At 34.3% G+C, this 19379-nt stretch overlaps 1 protein-coding gene across 1 annotated transcript; it reads right to left on the reverse strand.

Moving 5' to 3' along the window:
* Positions 1-15537: 15537 nt before the first annotated feature.
* On the reverse strand, positions 15538-16317 carry LOC115867713 (small ribosomal subunit protein uS15m-like). The gene has a single exon (XM_030884068.3). The coding sequence runs from the start codon at positions 16315-16317 to the stop codon at positions 15538-15540; it is 780 nt and encodes a 259-aa protein (XP_030739928.2).
* Positions 16318-19379: the final 3062 nt, after the last annotated feature.

Raw genomic sequence — 19379 nt, forward strand, 5'->3', positions numbered from 1 at the left:
ATCCCCAGGAACAAGAACAAGTCCTGATACACAAGAACTTTACTACCTTTGCTGGTGTCATGTTGCTAATGTTGTAAAGCCAGAATCTATACAGAAAAGAACATGGAAGCATGAATCATTAGAGGCAATTATTGTTAGGAACAATCTACCACATGTGCCTTGACAAGAGATGGGGCCCAAGTGGTCACTATGTAAGAACAAAGGTATGAGGGCCTTGTGTGTTATCATAAGGGGATTAGATTTCATACTTCAAAGATCTGAAAGTCATTGAAATGTCTCTAATAATAATAATATTACATCTTTTATACAATAGAAAGGCCCCAAAATATTCTCCCAGATGACTCTTTATAGAAGATATGAATAAGTCCTCTATATTTTTGAGAGTAAGAATTATATTAGTTTCTTTGTTCAATAGAACAAGACAGTTTTGTTCTTGATGGTCTCTCACATCAAACATATTTCAAATTTTTTTTCTGTCCATTTTATGTATGAGAATTGCTATAGACTGAATGCTTGTGTCTCCCCAAGTTTCCTATGTTGAAAACTAATCCCCAGTGAGATGGTGTTTGAAGGTAGGGCTTTTGAGAGTGGATTAGGTCATGAGGGTTGAGCCCTCATGGATGGGATTGACACCCTAGTAAGAAGAGAACCTAGATAGATCTGTTGCTCCTTCTGCCATTTGAGGACACAGTGAAAAGACAGTAGTCTGTGAATGAGGAAGAGAGCCCTCATCAGAATCTCCCAGCATCTTGATCCTAGACTTGTTAGCCCCCAGAATTATAAGAAATACAGTTCTGTTGTTTATAAGCCACCCAGTTTATGGCATCTTGTTAAGAGTAGATTAAGACAGTAGGTTAAGACAGTAATTCGTAGGTTCCAAATATGATTACACTGATTAGATTTATGTTTTGTTAAGCTTTATGAATTTCTGCTATTCGTGTGTGCACATGCAGTACCTCTGAATTCTCTTGACTGATGCCCAATACGTAGGTTCACCCTTGTCACTGATGCATATGAGAATAGATCTTAATACCCCTGGTTTTAAAATACTTTGACACAGGAATGAGTGAATTTCCATTTACTATCCTTTAATTCCCTTTCCTCTCAGCACAGCTGGAGCCCATCATCTCTTTTACTGGCCAGCTGTCTGCAGAGCCATCTCCACATACTAATTTGGGGCTGGCAATTAATAGCCAAGGAGGGAGAAAAACTGATACACCTCAAGGACACCTCTGATTCATTTATCCTTGTCTATCCATTAAGAGATTTTTAAGTCAAATATTTTTTTGAATTCAGAAAAGTTTCCATGTCAAACATTATTCTTACCCAATAATCCTTTGACTTGAATTTGCCTGATTAAAAATATGAGAACAGTCATTTAAAATCAAATGCCTTTCTAATGAGTAGTAAAAGGTCACACTCTAAATTATTAATAACAAGGACAAACTATTCATTTCTTTTAGAGACTGGGTTAATGTAGGGTTTAGAATCCAAGTGTTTATTCTAAATCATATTTTTCCTTCCACACATAAAACCTAAAAAAAAAAAAGGATATTGAGTTTTTTAATCATTAAAGCTAAATGCTAGGGTGTGTGTGGGATGAATTGGGAGATTGGGGTTGACATATATACACTAATATGTATAAGATAGGTAACTAATAAGAACCTGCTGTATAAAATAAATAAATAAAACAAAATTTTTAAAAAAGGTCAAGAGGCAGTTGGAAGCAAAAAAAAAAGCTAAATGCTTCTCAAAGTTTTGTGATATGTTTCAAATTATTCATTTCTAGTGTTGAGCTATTTTATCATTTTCTTGTCATCTGAAGAAGCAGTAAAATTTTGTTTGGATATAACTTAAAATATTCATTGTCTTATTTTTCATCAATTACTTCACACTTTACATTTCATACTATGCAAACATTTTAATATAAAAATTTTATGTCTTTTTAATTATTTATAGATTTAGACTTCCTTGGTCCAGAAACTTTTCTTAGTATACAAGCCTTTGATATAAGCAGGGAAGGTTATAAATATTTTATTTTTAGTTATCTGTTAAGCACTTTCATCTAAATTTGAGCTTAACAACAACACATGGTATGAAAAAGTCAAGCCCAATGGAATAATTTCATAAGTTATATTTAATCTATAATAAGATTTTCCTAGTCACATGGTAAGAATGTTTGTCCCCATTCCTTTAAATTTATATGATTTTTTTTTTTTTGCCAATGAAATGTCACTTCTAGTCAGAAGCTCCTTTAAGCACATAGGTAAGAAGACGTATGTAATACACATCAAGTGCTATATCTTAAGTATATATAATATTTATCTGTCAATTATACCTTAATAAATCTGGGGGGAGGGAGAAAGACATCATGAAGAGAATCATACAAAATCTTATAAATATATGTGAAAATATCTTTTAAATACAAGAAAACTTAACAAGAACAAACTACAGGAAAAATCATAGAATATTTGGCCATTGTATAATGTTCAAACACAGATAAAACTAAAAAAATTAATATAGAGATATATATGTGGTAACACATTAAATAAAACAAATTTTTTAAATAAAAATCTATATTAGTGGTTAGCTTTTGGAGGATGGAAGTGTGATGTGTATATGAAAGGCACACTGTGTGGGTTTCTAAGGAACTGGTCCATTTGATTTCCTGGATACAGAGGGTTTGGTCTAATTCTTTGAAATTTCCATATTTTGTCTTTATCACAGTGTATAATGTAATTTACTATATAACAATTTTAAAAACCAAAAGACTGCTTAAAAAGCACGATCTGCCTTGTGCTTAATTTTTAAAAGAAAAACTGTAAAAGCATGGTAAAAAGAACAAAATGAGGAAATAAAAATGTATCTACATGCTACATCTACAGCACCTAGAGCAATTGTGCATCAAAAAATTTAATAATACTATGAAAAACATGTAAAATATAAAATAAACAAAATATTCATCAATTAAACATGGTTAAGCAATATTTAATGTAAAAGAAAATTGAATCTCAGGCAAAACATATAAATAGGAAGAGTAAAAGTAGCATATAATTATAAAAGAGAAGATATAAAATTCTGAACTTCATGTATCTAATATACAGCTTCAAATTTGTGTGTGTGTATGTGTATATGTGTATGAAGTAGGTAAAAGAAATTATGATGGCTTATGTATGAACATAATTTAGCTTTTAACATATCTGACATAAAAACTTACAGTCCTAGCTAACAAAAAAATGAGCAATGACATAAAGTATTTGATTAAACAATAGAACATGGTTAAATCATATCTATATGTGCATGTAAAACCATAAAGTCTAAGTGATGAGAATATGCATGCTCTTATGTGCATTCCTCAATCAAGTAATTATCTCCTTTCCTAACAACTTATATAAACATTATATCTGCAACAAACATTTAACATTATGATATAAAAAGTAGCTGTCTTCTTTGCTTCAGAGAGAGATATATTTCCTGGTCATCATTTTCATTATTTTTCTATTCTTTCCACCTGCATCCAGTCATAGAGCACAAGTTGATTGCATCCTGCTATAGGTATCAGATCTGTATGGCCTGCTACAGACACCAAGCTGAGTAAGAAATTACTCATACTCTCAAGCATCTCATAATATGCTTCACATTCTCATAAAAGTTTACTATAAGATCTCTAAGACAAATACATAAGCAGTATAAAAAGGAGCAAGAAGGATCACACTGCTACTAGAATGGTACTGAGGCAGGAGTTTCATCTTTTTCAATTACAAAGTTCGATTGGCTAAAATAAAGATGTTAAACATTCTGGTTTCCCATCTATCTCCACTCCTAGAAATAGGTCTAAAACAATTAAATTCACTTAACTAATTGATATAGTACTATCTCTCTACTTATATCATTATTACATACTATCCAAGCTATCAATATATTTCAGCCTCTCTGTTTTTAACTATACTTTATTTCACATCATTTAAATCCACAGCTCACAGACACTTTAGTTCCACAATCTTGTTGCCTATCACTTGGAAGGCTTGTACAAGAGATAAGTAGAGAAGCAGGCATGGTCATTAATTAACTGTTCAAAGAGGTCTGCTGTTCATGAGGTTCTGTGTTACATGTACTGACCTTGAAAGTCTTATTGATTGAGGAAGTTCTGAACAGAGTTTTTTCCAGATTTAGTTACACTTGTATCCCTACATGGCTGTATAGCTTGGTTAAAGTATCTGTAACATTATTAAATTACTAAAAAGGAGGTAGTCTCTATAGAGGAGAAGAAACGAACACACATTTACAGAGCAACTAGTATGAAGTAGAACAGAAGTCAAACATTTATGAATGCTGTCAAAATTAATCCTTGAAAGAAAACCATGGGTCAGCCCCAATCCAGGACGATTTCATCTCAAGGTCTTGAATTACACCTGTAAAGTTTCCATGTAAGATCACATTTACATGTTCCAGGTATGCATATCTTTTGAGACTCTACCATTCCTCCCACTACAGTAGCTAAAAGTCCATATGACATAATGCTAGAGTAAGTAAAAAGTTTATCCTTAGTATATATGTGCTTTTAATAACTTTATTTTATATTGTGATATTTCCTCTGTCTCCGTTAATTTCAGAGCAAAATAATAGAACTATTACATATTTCTAATATTACAACCTCTTGGTTGTTGCTTGATAATCCTTTGACTAGTTCTAGTATATGTACTTCCAATAAAGCTCTCCAAAGATATTCTACTCTGGCTTCTCTAAATGATCCCAGGAAACCCCTCTTCTAAGCTCCTGTCACTTTGTTCTATCTGCCTGTTAGTAGGTGGATAGTAATGAACTATATAAGAGATATCTTTTCCTAAACTTATTTTATGAGGGTATTTCACCTGATCAGATATCAGCACCATTTATTTTACTTTAACCCCCAGTTCATGCCCTTTAATGTGTTTAATGAAATGCTATTATCATGTATCCTAAAAAAATGTTTTGGAAGTCATTCATATCTGCAATGTTAAAAGAAATCTCAGGGACCAAAGGCAGTTTAAATAGAAAGTGTTTGGGAGATGTGTGTGTATATCTGCACTTGCTATAGGAGAAAATTGAAAAAAAATGTGATTGCTATGATATCATTTCTGCCTGTTTAATTATGTGCTTTGGAAGTAGCCTTCCTGTGAAACTAATAACAGGATCATTGTTACAATAAGTATTCTTAGCTTCAAAAACAAGAACAGGTCCAGCTACTTTGAGAGAAATATAATTTACTAGTTCTGCTTCCTATATCACCATACAATCATCAATTTGCTATTTTTAGTGACATTTAGGCAATCACCCTTCCAGTGAATTATGTTATATTAAATAGGAGAGTCAACATAGTCTTTGGGAAGACAATGAAGGTATTGCTGTCCCTGTCAAATAAAAGCAAAGTCCTTCTGATCTTCCTTGAAGAGGAAGCAGCACATTTATCGTCTTCATATTGCATCCCATGATGCATATTAATTTGTTTCAGCAAAGTCACTGCATATGGAATAACACAAGCATTTTAATGTTACTATAAAAAATTTTGGTTAGGAAACTAGTTAAATTAGATTAAATAGCATTTTGCTCTTAAGGATTTTATATTCAGTTTCCAACCACCACAGTTCCCATGGGTCAGAGTACACTGAGAATCCTTCTGCCTCTCCTGCCCATTACAGTAATGGGCAGTAATTACCCATCCAACCTTTACCTTCTTGGGTATGTCAATCTGAAATCTCATCTCTCCCAGTGATATCAGGGGCCCATTTTAATGGTGGCATCTCTGACGACCATCCCTGGTCTCCACTCTTCACATCACATTTTTTTCTACACTCTCCTTTACATTATGGCAATTCTGTCATATTGACTTCCCATGATATTTACCAGAGACCAATCTTACTAATTTACAGTCAATTAAATACGTAAATGAAGCATATTCAATCTAGGATCTTGGGAAAATACAATATTATAGAGCTTCCCTGGTGGCACAGTGGTTAAGAATCCACCTGCCAATGCAGGGCACACGGGTTCGAGCCCTGGTCCGGGAAGATCCCACATGCCGCGGAGCAACTAAGCCTGTGTGCCACTACTGAGCCTGTGCTCTAGAGCCCGCCAGCCACAACTACTAAGCCCGTGAGCCACAACTACTGAGCCCCTCTGCCACAACTACTGAAGCTTGCGCACCTAGAGCCCGTGCTCCACAAGAAAAGCCACCGCAATGAGAAGCCTGTGCAATGAAGAGTAGCCTCCACTTGCTGCAACTAGAGAAATCGCGGGCAGCAACAAAGACCCAATGCAGCCAAAAATAAATAAATAAAGCAAAAAAAAAATACAGTATTATAAATTCTATATGTTCTGGTGTTGTATTTCATCCTTGGGCTAACAAACTTAGATTCCATTCCCATATATATTATACAGGTTTCTCATATTGAAAGGTAGCTTGATAATGCAATTATTTGATGTATAAGCTTTCTCATCTTAAAATAGACCTCGATATTCTTCACAAGGATACTTTTCTAGTCATGGGTATAGGGGCAAAGAGAAGATGAAACAGGACTTGAGGAAAATAGGCATCTCTTGCAAGACAAGTCTCAGGTGTGACCACTACAATATGTATGATCAAGCTGAGGGTAGTTTTTTGACATAAGTGAAGAGGAATATTTCCTCTGACAAATGGAGTTTCAAAGGATTAGGGGTACAATACTTGCAACTCAAATTTGAGGTGCCTACTAATTCCCAATTAATTACTTAATGTAACTCTAATTTTTAAGTCTGCCTTGAGATTTGCATTTGTATACAAATCTGAGGGGGTTTTGTTTGTTTGTTTGTTTTTTGGAATGATTATTTCTCCATTATCATTTTTTTCTTCAAGTTCTCTGGAAACATCAAAAGCAGATATCACATCACTTGTCATAGCCCTGGAAATCTCTGTTATTACTCTTCAAATTTAGTTCAGTGTTTGCTTGACGTTCCTAATCTTTCCTTCAACCAGCTCATACAACTAACCACAACTAATTCTATCAGGGCTCAATCCCAGAAATAGACTATGATCATTATTTTACAAGGGTATGCATTAGAGGAATTAGAGCTTATACAATTAGATTTTATATAATTATGGGAAGAACTATAAAAATAAAATCTGGAAAGAGAAGTTGGTGGTAGGGAGGTTTAGAAAAAATTACTATCCAGGCTTTCTAAAGCAATAGTATAGATGAACAAGCTGGAGCCTGGAGGCAAATCTGTAGCAAGACTTGCTCAGCTACCACAGTGGGACTGCAAATGGAAGTGGTTGAGTTAATCTGTGAGCCTTTTCGCCTCCTCTTTTGGTGGTGTGCCTAGGTTACTATCAGTCAGCAGGTCTAGAATATAGAAGCGGACATAGATATGAAGCTGGCAAGTTATGAAAGACACATATGGAACCATCCAGCTCCTCTGGGTTTTATCTCACCATGTCTATCCATGGTGACTGCTTTACTTTCATCTTCCAAATACCATGTTTCTCTTTTGCCTAACTCCTCCCAGATCCATGCTGGGAAAAGCAGACTGAAAAATGGGGTTTCGGATCAGCAAAATGGCACACACTATACAATCACAGTAAGTTATAAATTATGTAATTACACTATTACTACATTAAACTGATTCTGTTTTTTTTTTTTTCAATGCAAGTAATTCTAATAAAGAAATCCCTCAAGCTGGTTAACCACATAATCCCAACAAGACATTACGAGGATCTGTTTTCTGAAACATTTTCTGGAAATGTTCTGGGTATTTTAATGACAAGTAATATAATGTAAGGAACTTATCATACATGTTATAAAAGAGATGAAGAGTCAGAGTGCTGAAGCAGCTCAAACATTATCTAGAGTAACATATCACTTTTTGGAATTGGAGGAGGCAATATTAATAGAATATTAATACAAATATGGCCTACAAAGTGAGGTCATATTATAGAATGTAACATTCTTTCAAAGGCAATGGGGATCTGGGGTTATGGAAGGAGGAATTGTCTTGTAAAGAACAGACAGCATGGAGGAAAAGCAGCCACTATTGGAATAGGCCAGAGATATACACATATAAAAGACAAAAATACCTGGCTCTCCCCTTCTTTTGTCCCTCAGGCTATCAGCAGGAATTCCTGTTGGCCATATTTCATGGAAGACTTAAGCAGATGTTGTGAAAACAGTTTTCAAGAGAAGGGCAAGAAATAGGTGGGAATGTCTGAGAGATGATGATTTATATACATCTAAACACTTAATAATATATCAGATATTACAAGAAGAGTTATTTGAGTGGATACATTAAATTTATTTTATGCCTTAAGGAATCGTTGACTAATGTATTCTCTGAAGTTTTAAGAAGTTTTTTGAGTTATAGTCTCCTAGAAATGTAGAAAAAATTATTTCTTTGACTAGCTTAAAGAACATGAAGATGAAATAGTCTAAGAAAATAAATTTTTATAATCTAATAGCCATATATAACCACACTGTGCAGTTAGAAAAATAATTTGGATTTCAAATTTTAGAAGAATTTTCAAGTTTTTCATGTGTTAAAATGTCTGTACAGTGATGTCATGAAACAGATATATAATGGTTAATAAAACTCAGGTAGCAATGGGAGATTTTTTTTTTTAAATACTAAAATCTCTGGTGGTTAATACACATGACTGAATTTCCAGTTAAGTCTATCTCACACAAAATACTGCACCATGCCTCAGACCATAGAGTCTCCCAATGAGGAAATAGGGCTTAGATATGAAGCACTGTGCAAATAAACAAGCACTTTCTTCCCTTCCTAGGATAAACAGCTGGATGTCTTTTAACAGAAGTTATTAAAGTTACTAAAACTTTTTAAGAAAAAGTATGAACTCTGGATTTAAAATACAAACTTTAAACATTTATATGAAAAAATGTTGCAGCCATTCTTGTGGGAGCAGTGTGAGATACATGCAAGCACATGAGATGACTTCATAGAAGCAGGATATAATAATGATAATAATGGCAAAAACAACTTTTATTGCAATCATTTGAATTGTCTTTTATTTCAGCTCCTAAGAAAGGACTGCTAATTAATACTGTATGTTCATAGTTCCATGAGTTTGCATATATAAAAATTACATTTAATTTACCTATATGATAATTTTTATATATTCAGGCTAGAGTGTAGAAGTTTCATTATTATATAATACTTTATTTTTTGTAACAAGGTTCTGATCAAGAGATTATTTCTGATGTTAAAGGATGATCTTATTACTTGAGGTTTCCTACTATAGGTAAAGACGAGAATCAGATATTTAGAAATTACAGAGCACGTAAACAGCATCTCACCTCAACAAAATGGTCCCTTATTTGTAGGGCAGGAATAGAGACGCAGACGTAGAGAAAGGACCGGTGAACACCGGGGGTTGGGGGAGAGGGGGCGAAGAGGGGGGTGGGATGAATTGGGAGATTGGGACTGACATATATACACTACCATGTGTAAAACAGATAGCTAGTAGGAACCTTCTGTATGGTGCAGGGAGGTCAGCTTCGGTGCTCTAGATGGGTTGGATGGGGGTGAGGGAGGGAGGTCCAAGAAGGAGGGGCTATATGTATACATATAGCTGATTCACTTCATCTTTTAATGATAATTTATTGTTACAGAGAAGAGGAAAAATGGGCCAAGTCTGTACACTATTTGAAAGGCATCAGGTTCCATTATTTTACTGCAGTGTTCAGTTTTCTTCAGATTATGGAGGAGAAAAATGAATCATAATTCATTTTCAAGGTTGCCAGGAGCCACTAATACTTCAAAATTGGTATTCATGTATTATTATATTTTACATTACAAAACCTTAAAGAAACAATAAAGAAAATTAACTTTTGACACAGAATCTTACTTCAGGGTAATAACCACCATAATTTGATTCTTTCCTGCATCTGTTGTTTCTGACAATGTATTAATGAGATCTTAAAAATCTTCTAATAACTTTTGTCAACTTAGTAAATAACATAAGTACTGGTAAACAGTAGTAAGTGAAGATCGATTGAAAGGAAAAAAAATAAAGTGACAAATAAAAATATGATATATTATCAATGATAGAAACACATTAAATTTGTTGCAGTGTATCTAATTTTAAATATTTAATTGTTGAGGACAAAAATCTAAAGAAATTAATATTTAAAGTAATACAATATGTACTTAACATGCCCAATGAATATTAAACTGCAGCTATCAGGAGGCCTACATGCAGTTAGACGCAGCTATGATTACCATAAATGTTGTGAAAAAAATCAAGTGTTTTCTATTCTATAGTTTCACTATTCTAAAAAAAAAAGAGAAAAGAAAACAGATATAGAAGTACACTTTTGTTAAAAATATTTTCAATCATTAAAAATATTATTTAGCTTGGTTTCTAATTTGAACTCTGAAAAGTATAATTTATGTGATTTAGGATACACATTAAGTGATTAAAAGTTTAATCTTTTCTAATATTGAATTAGTTATATAACCACCTCTCTCCTGCCTATGTAACTGGAACATCGTAACAATCTTCCTTTAAAAAGGTGCATGCATTTCTTTATAAATGAAAAATAGCATCGTATTATTGAAAACCCAGACAGTGTTTTCTTATATTCTGCTTACTAATGGTATTAAATAATAGCATACAATTAATATGCTGAAACAGATTTCAGGTTATTTAAAAGGATTTTGGATCAACTGTATAGTCAAATATTATAAAACATATTTTATGTATTTGTCATTGTCTACTAAGATTAACATTGTTTTCATTAAATGCCAGATAAAACATGTGGAATAACTGAGGGAACAATGAATTCCTGCACTGACTAGAGGCAGAGCCCACTCATTTTTTCTCACTGATCATACTAAAATAATTCTAGATATGGTTCTCATACTGAGGAAAGAGGAAGACAGAATTGAAAAGAGATGTGTGAAGGATACTGACAGAGAAAGGAAGACTACATGCCCACACATGTTAGTGTCCAAGCAGGTGAAATGATAGCAGAGGCATCTTTTTATCATCATTGGACACCAATAAACTGAGGGAAATCCTCTTGGGAATCATGCAAAAATCTAGGCATTGCAGGTCTTAGTGATTTGAAATTCAGAAATAATTACTCATACTGTCCACTTATATGTCTACTAGACTTACTTTACCACTTATGGGTAAGACAGAAATAATTAAAATAATTATGTCCTCCAGCTTCCTTCCTCTCTCTCTCCCTCTCTTTCTCTCTCTCCTGAGTAAAAAATGTGATGTCTTCACAAATAAATTCATTTTCTAACTACTTTCCCTATAAAAAGATATTGGAAATTTCACTTGTAGTTATGAGGTAGTATCAGAATCTCTACTGACACTCCCACTGTAAATAACTAGAAAGATGGGCAAAAATACAGGAAGCAACAGTTTTCAGCCATTGCAAAAGAGCCAGCATAAATTTATGATTGTTGAGAGAAGGAAATCATTGCTATGGACTTCCAATGAGTGAGAGGACACAGACTGAGACAGTTTTGTTGAACTGAAGAGAAAGATAAGAGGTTCAGGGAACCTAAGAAGGCTGGAATGTGTGAGAGAGAAGACCACAGAAAAGGGAGCAGTTTAGCAGAAGAGCTTTAAAAAAAAAACTCTACATAGGGATCCACTTGAGTCTCTGCCTAGATACTAATCTATGAGTTTGTCAGATGAAATTTCCAAAATGCCAGACAAAAATTAACTTCCAGGTAAAAAAACGACTACCTAGGAGCTGTAAGTTGAAAGATTACCATAACTCAAAAGGGGCCAGAAATTGTTGGACATGCCAACTGCCTAAGTGTAGAGACCTTGTTAAGCATAGGAGACATTCAACAGAAAGCCCAGAAGAGTCTCATCAGAGTAACAGGGCTGAATGAGCCACAAAGTAAAGACTACTCTGATTTGTCCAAAATAATAAAAAATGAGCCTCAGGCTGTTAAAATTCATGTTTAAATAACTTAGATGTCTATCAATAAAAATTGCAACTTTCTGGGCTTCCCTGGTGGCGCAGTGGTTGAGAGTCCGCCTGCCGATGCAGGGTACATGGGTTTGTGCCCCGGTCCGGGAAGATCCCACATGCCGCGGAGCGGCTGGGCCCATGAGCCATGGCTGCTGAGCCTGCGCATCCGGAGCCTGTGCTCCGCAACGGAAGAGGCCACAACAGTGAGAGGCCCGTGTACGGCAAAAAAAAAAAAAAATTGCAACTTTCCTTAAAAGAATACAACAGCATCAGGTATTTGGTAACATAAAATTTATCATTTTTGACATCAAATAAATGTATTAGACAGGTGAGGAAGCAAAAAAATATGACCCATAGCAAGGAGACAAATCGGAAAACAGAAACTGAAACGATGGGACTAGCAGAAAAGAAATAAAAAGTTATTAATATGCTTCGAGATTTACATGAAAGCATGTATATAATAAAGAGTTTAAAAATAGGCAAAAGTTAAAAGAAAAATAGGCAAAAGTTTTCTAAAGATAAAAATATAACTTGTGAAATTGATATTTCACTGAAGAATTAATAATTAATCATATTGGAGATCTAACAATAGAATCTATGAAATAAAATCACAGAAAGAAACTAAAATAAATAAATACACAGGGACAAATCCTAGGTGGAACTTGGAAAAGCGTAAATGATCTAATACATATGTAATTGGTATTCCAGAACGAGAATAAAGATACTAAAAATAATTGAGAAAATAACAGCCAAGCTTTTCAAAATGAAATAAAAATGATAAACTCAGTGATCTAAAAACGAACAACAAAACAAATGCTTATTTATTAAGATCTAAAAGAATCAAAATTGAAAATTAAAACTATTTATAATTTGTATTTTCTCTATTCAGCTATTCTTGATATTTTTTTTTCCAGTATTGGACACATGGTATTCCATTTTCTTAGAATACCTTTATTCCAAATAACTACTTTTATATCTGCCTCATGCTAATAATTTGGTCAACAATTCCAAGTTTTCTATATAGGGGTTGTTTCCAGCCTATGCATTTCAATAGCATCCCACCATTGTTTTATTATTTACTTCTTTGTATAATTGCTTAAATACTTGTTTATTTATGCCTCTACATGTTAAGCAGCTTCAGAACACAAGCAGCATATTGCTCATTTTTTCTACACCCAGCTCCTACTTTCATCAACACAAAGATATAAGAAAGAAAACATACACGATAATGTCACCAGGTATCTAAACACCTAAAGGGCCACCCTTGTCTTTTTTAGAATCCTATCCCCTAATAATAAATGCAATTCCAAAATGTATTTAACTACAGGAGAGAGTTATTTTCATGTAATGGAAATAAATGTTCTAAGCTCAACCAAAAACCTATATTAAAATTGAAGAAGAAGGGCTTCCCTGTTGGCGCAGTGGTTGAGAATCTGCCTGCCAATGCAGGGGACAAGGGTTCGAGCCCTGGTCTGTGAAGGTCCCACATGCCACGGAGCAACTAGGCTCGTGAGCCACAACTACTGAGCCTGCGCGTCTGGAGCCTGTGCTCCACAACAAGAGAGGCAGCGATAGTGAGAGGCCTGCACACCGCGATGAAGAGTGGCCCCTGCTTGCCGCAACTGGAGAAAGTCCTCGCACAGAAACGAAGCCCCAACACAGACAAAAATAAATAAATAAATTATTATTAAAAAAAAATTTGAAGAAGAAAATGCTGAACCAGTATCAACAATAAAATCTCAGATACATCATTTTCTTATCATGACAAAGTTTATCCCTCTGAATTGTATGCCTGCTATTTCCTATCAGTTCAAAAGAGGTCTCTGGACACTAGAAAAAAAAACTGCAAAAAAGTGAGAGAAATATGTACACAGTAGCTATTTACATTGTCATGGATTATCTATCATTTGGAGTGTTTTGTGCCCTAAGCAGATATGCAGTGATAAAACATTAGTGAATAGAACAGAAATGAGATAAAAGTGGTTTCAGCCCTTGAGTAGTGTGTAACCTAGGGCGAGTGTCTTGACAATTCTGAGCTGCCCTTTAATAGTCTCTAGATTTCGGCTGATATATGACCAAACTTGCATGGTTTCATGAGGACTCAATTAAGTAACAACAGGAAATAATATTTGTGAAACAGTAATAGCATTTGCTCAATAAATGTTAGTTGATTGTCAATATTAGGAATGATACAATTGTAGAAATAGAGTCACAAACTTATGGTTGCCAAGGAGGAAAGTGGAGGAGGGATAAATTGGGAGACTAGGATTGACAATATACACACTACTATATATAAAATAGATAACTAATAAGAATCTACTGTATAGCACAGGGAACTCTACTCAATACTCTGTAATGGCCTATATGGGAAAAGAATCTAAAAAAGAGTGGATATATATATATATAACATATATATATGTTGGATATAGATATATATTTTTTGGATATATATATATATATATATAAAACTGATTCATTGCACAGCAGAAACTAACACAACATTGTAAATCAACTATACTCCAATAAAAATTAATTAAAAACAAAAGAATGATACAACTGTATATTTCCATCTGGCTGCACACCTACCAGGGAAGTCCCTTCAGGCATTCTGGTGGATCTGCTCTTTGTGTATTTAAATTCCTAACCTCCTCTCATTCATTCCTGGGTCTCTAGCTAAGGCCTTGGGCAGAGACAGGCCTCCATATGGGGAGGGAAGGGAAAACCTTGAAGATAACTTTTCCCCAACTCTGATTCAATACTCACTACTTTCCCATGCCTGGACCTCCCTAGGTTGTGCCACATCCCCATCCTCACCCCTACCCCCAACTCAGGGTTCATAAAACTGCTGGAGCCTTTTGTTTGGGGCCCCCTCCAAAGTGGGGTGAAAAGCATTGACCTACCTGGCTCCATACTCCATTTCATGGGGTAAAATGCAATGGAGTCGTGAGCCTTTCTCTTATTTCATTGTAGTAAGTGATTAAAGTCTTAACTCTTTCATTTCTGCCTTGTTGCCTTAACTGGCTACCCTGATACCTGGCAGCTCCCCTCTCACCCAGCTCAGCTGAGCTCCTGACACCTAGTGAAATAAAATCAAAGCCAGAGGTATATACTTTTTAATTCCTATATTTAAATAAAATTACTTTGAACAAAATATAGAACTAAACAATGCATCTTACTTAATTCATGAATATTTTTGTAAAGAGCATCATTTTAAATATTATAGATTTTTAAATTCATTTTAATAACATTTTATATCTTTTATATGTCTTTTAATAACATTTATTAAAAGAATGTAGTATTATAATAAGCATTCCTTCTGACTGAAAGTTAATATAGTCATTTGAATTTTTTGTAAGAGTCATATATATTGCAAATATACGTCTTCCAATTTTTAAGAAGGCAAAAGCTTTCTTAGGGGCCCCATCTATAATCCTCATACATTTGCCTATTTATCTATTTGAGAAATTGATATTCAGTATAAAAAATTTAGTTGCTATTCTTATTACCAAATACATGGCTATGAGGCAAAGCAGAAGATATCCCTTTTTTTTTTTTTAAATTTTAACATTTATTGGTTTTCTTTGATTGCCTCTGGTCCAGTTTTGGAAGGGCTCTCTGGGTTCTTCTGGACTTGTTTCCGGACTGCTGCAGCTGCAGCTTTTAAGGCCCTGTTTTGCTTCTCCAGCTTTTGAGCCTCTTGGAAAACCCGAATGCACAGAGCCTTTTTGGTGACCCAGCGGCGGTGGGTTTTTTGGTAGTACAGAGGGGGAAAGGTGTACTCAATCCCCAGCTCCCTGAATGTCTTCTCAAAGACAGTATAGTTGGTCTTGCGGAGGTTTTTGAGCATGTTTTTCCTCTGATCAATGCTCATCATCAGATAGCGCTTGTGGGCTTTGTCCTTTCGATGTTTCTTCATGTGTTCTTCACAACTGCGGATCTTGACAGTCAATGCAACAATTCGAGCCTCCAGGGAGCTGGTGTCCTTAGGCTTTTCCACGACCTTGTTCATCAACTGCTCTTTCTTGATTTTTAGCTTCTCTTTCTGGTTGGCCATTTCCAAAGATAAGAGTTTTTTCACGACATCATCAACCTTCTCAATTCCAGGCATGTCCTGGTAGTCCTTGAGCAGCACAGAAGGGGACAGGTCATCTTCATGGCTGGGCTGGACTGGTGTCTGGGTGGCATATCTGCGGGCGGCCCGGAGGATAAGACCTCCAGGACTTGAGGGAAGGTCCCGCTGGATGGAGAGAAGCTTGGCGCACCCTCCACCCGGCAGCCCGAGGACTGGGGCCTGAGTCACTGCCTGGGTCCGAATCGAACTCAGCGCCCTCCACGCCGCCCTCAGCATGGTGGCTTCTGACCCCCGAGGGACCCGCTCCACTTAATCAGAAGAATAAGTGGAGTGTTGAGAACAGTTGGAACTTAAAACACCATCTTTTTTTGATCAAACCAGTAGCAATCCTGCTCAGATTCAAGAGCAGGAAAGAGACCCCTTATCTCCATTAAAAGAATGTAAAATAGTTTGCAGCTATGTTTTTGCTTGCTTGCTTGTTTTACTTTACTCATATTATTAAGGAAATTGAAGTTGCAAAATTACAGGGTTGAAGCTAAGGTTTTAGGGCATTTAGAAAAGTATATTTGAGATGAGGTTTGTTTCCTCTGTGATTGTTTTCCTTAATTTCTCACTGCTGAAGAAACTAAAAAAAAAAACCTGTGAACAGGAAGATACAGTATGGGAGGTTTGATATTTTCCTGCCTCAGCTAGTGGTCTCATTAATAAAGTTGTATTTGGTGGAGATAGAGGCTGTGGACAGGCACAACAAGGCAGGCTTATGGTCATTTTATTTGACGTTTTGTGCATCTTTATACATGCAAAGTGTTAAAGTGTTTCAATTAAATATTTTAGTGAAGAACTGTAAAAACCAATTTAGAAACCTAAATTGAAGATGTTTCCTTTGTTATTCAACATATAAGCTGTTAGAACAGGGTTTTCTTTCCATAAAGAATTGACTTTAAATCAAATACTCAACATTTGTAGAGCTCTTTTTTTTTAAGCTAGCAAAGTAATTCAATTATTCTAATTATATAATAATTCTGTGATCACATTTTTCCTACTTGCTTGAATTAAAGAACCGAATTTCAAACTTTTTGATATATGAGTGCACATGTATCCCTATTTCTTATTAAATTATATGTATACAATTGATTGATATTTTTAGAAGTCCTCTGATTATGATTTCTTCAAAGAAGTTATTAAAACTAGACAATAAAGGTCATTTTGTGTATTATTTGTGTTTACTTTCTATAACTATAGATCACACATAATTTATCACCCTGTGTTGACTCATTTGATTTTCAAAATAATCTCTATTTCTAAATTATTTTTCTTTTGATTTAAACAATTTACCTTTAGTTTGCATGAATTAAATTGTATGAATAGAATTCAGAATACATACTCAAATCATTAGATTGTTTTGTATCAAAACATTTTTATTATGGTAATTATCTTATCTCAAAATGACCTATATATGGAATTTTATGTATAAATTATTGCTGGATTTATTTTAACCTAGTCACAGATATTCATACTAAGGACATATTTATTAGCTCACTTTTTTGTCTTTGGAGTTACATTTTTCTGATATCACTTCTCTACAAAACATAAATAAAGAACTTTCAGAACATATGTTGGAAGGTGAAAAAAATTATTTCTAAGTATAAAACATTTTTAATTTCAGATTTATTTGTGTAAAGGGTTAAGGTTATATGAATGTCATCTCTTTATGAAGTACTACACTCTAGTTTTATTACTAATGCTACTCTTCATCAAATCAAACACTGCATATGGTTATAACATTGATTTCTTAATTTTATGAAAATTGTCCTACCAACAGCTGGTCTCTTGAACAAATGAATATGTCAATGGCTGATTACAGATTAATGATATAGCTATTCTTCAAAAGTGCAGCATTTCTCATTCAAAATTAGCCTCATAGTAGTTTAGAATGCTTATTTAAAAGGAACACTCTTTAACTTATGCATTTAAATATTTTTGTTGATATGAAATTGAATGCTTTTGAAGAGCATACACACTTTAGGAGGAAAAAAAGAACTGAAAGAATTTAAATTTAGGATTATTGAAAAGCACATCTGCTTTGAATGTGATGATTTATCAAAATCAGCATGAAGCAACTGCTAATCAAATTTGCCTGAAGACATCAGACAATACTCTATTATCAGACAAAATTATTTAGGATCATTTTTTAAATGTTTATTCAACTTGTAAAAACTTAAAAGTTGAGTTAAAAATCTGAAATTCTCCTTACCAAGCATATTCCGAAAAACTTGTGTCATCATGCATTTAAAATGATATGGAATGCTAATCATAGCAATAGTTTTCTTACATTTTGGGATACTACAGCAACATCATTATGCTACAGCAATTTCTGAAAATGAGTGTTCTTTTACCACGTTACTTCTTGGCCTATCAGCTACTGTTGTAAATGATCTAACTACCCATCAACCATATATTTGAAAAATGTCTTTTATATTGGGTCCCAATGGTTAGGTAAGCAATGACAAAGGTAATAGATAGAATAAAATTAACAAATAAACCTAGTCTCAGTGTTAATACCTTGAACGTACCACTGTGATGCTTCCCAGTTTTGAAGAATTTTGCTTTTCTTTATTACTGTGATTGACATATTGAAAGCTGAGTTCTTTGAAATTCATATCACCTGACAGTCGGTTTGAAGAAAACCTTACTGATACTAAACACACAATGTATTGAATGCACATAGATAAATAAAAGTCCTCCAGAACTGAAAAGTCTGCTAAAAAAAAAATGCAAGTAGATGAATGTGCTCCAATAAAAGCTGTCTTTTCACAAAATTAGTATTTAAATTCCTATAGATTTTTAAATTTCCATTTAAGCAAACCTGTAAGTTTTAGTTATTGAAGCATGAGTTTATTCTGTCACATAATTGTTCTACAATTTAACTCTAGCAAAAATGTCAGCTGAGATCACAAGAGCATTTCAAGGAACTTAAAACAAACATACCAAAAACATGGTTATTAATGTAATCTTTTGTATAGAAGACAAACTTTTCTAAGTGTGTGTCTCACAAATACCCCAAAACTGCCCAAGCTGATGAGTAACCCACACACTCACACACACATGCACATACTCAAATTATTCAAGTTAACTGTGAGTTCTTAGGTACTTGTGCAGCAGTCAGGCTCCATAATCCAAGCTCTGAAACTGTCGTTGGTCTAAAATAGTGTCTAAATGAGGTGACTGAGGAATGGGAAACATAATTTGACCAAGGTCACACGATAACTAAGTGGTGGAGCCAGAAAAAATACAATTTAAAGAGAAATTTAAATACTTAGAACTGAATTGTTAACCCT

This window comes from Globicephala melas, chromosome 1, assembly GCF_963455315.2.
Source record: "Globicephala melas chromosome 1, mGloMel1.2, whole genome shotgun sequence".
NCBI classification, from domain to species: Eukaryota; Metazoa; Chordata; class Mammalia; order Artiodactyla; family Delphinidae; genus Globicephala; species Globicephala melas.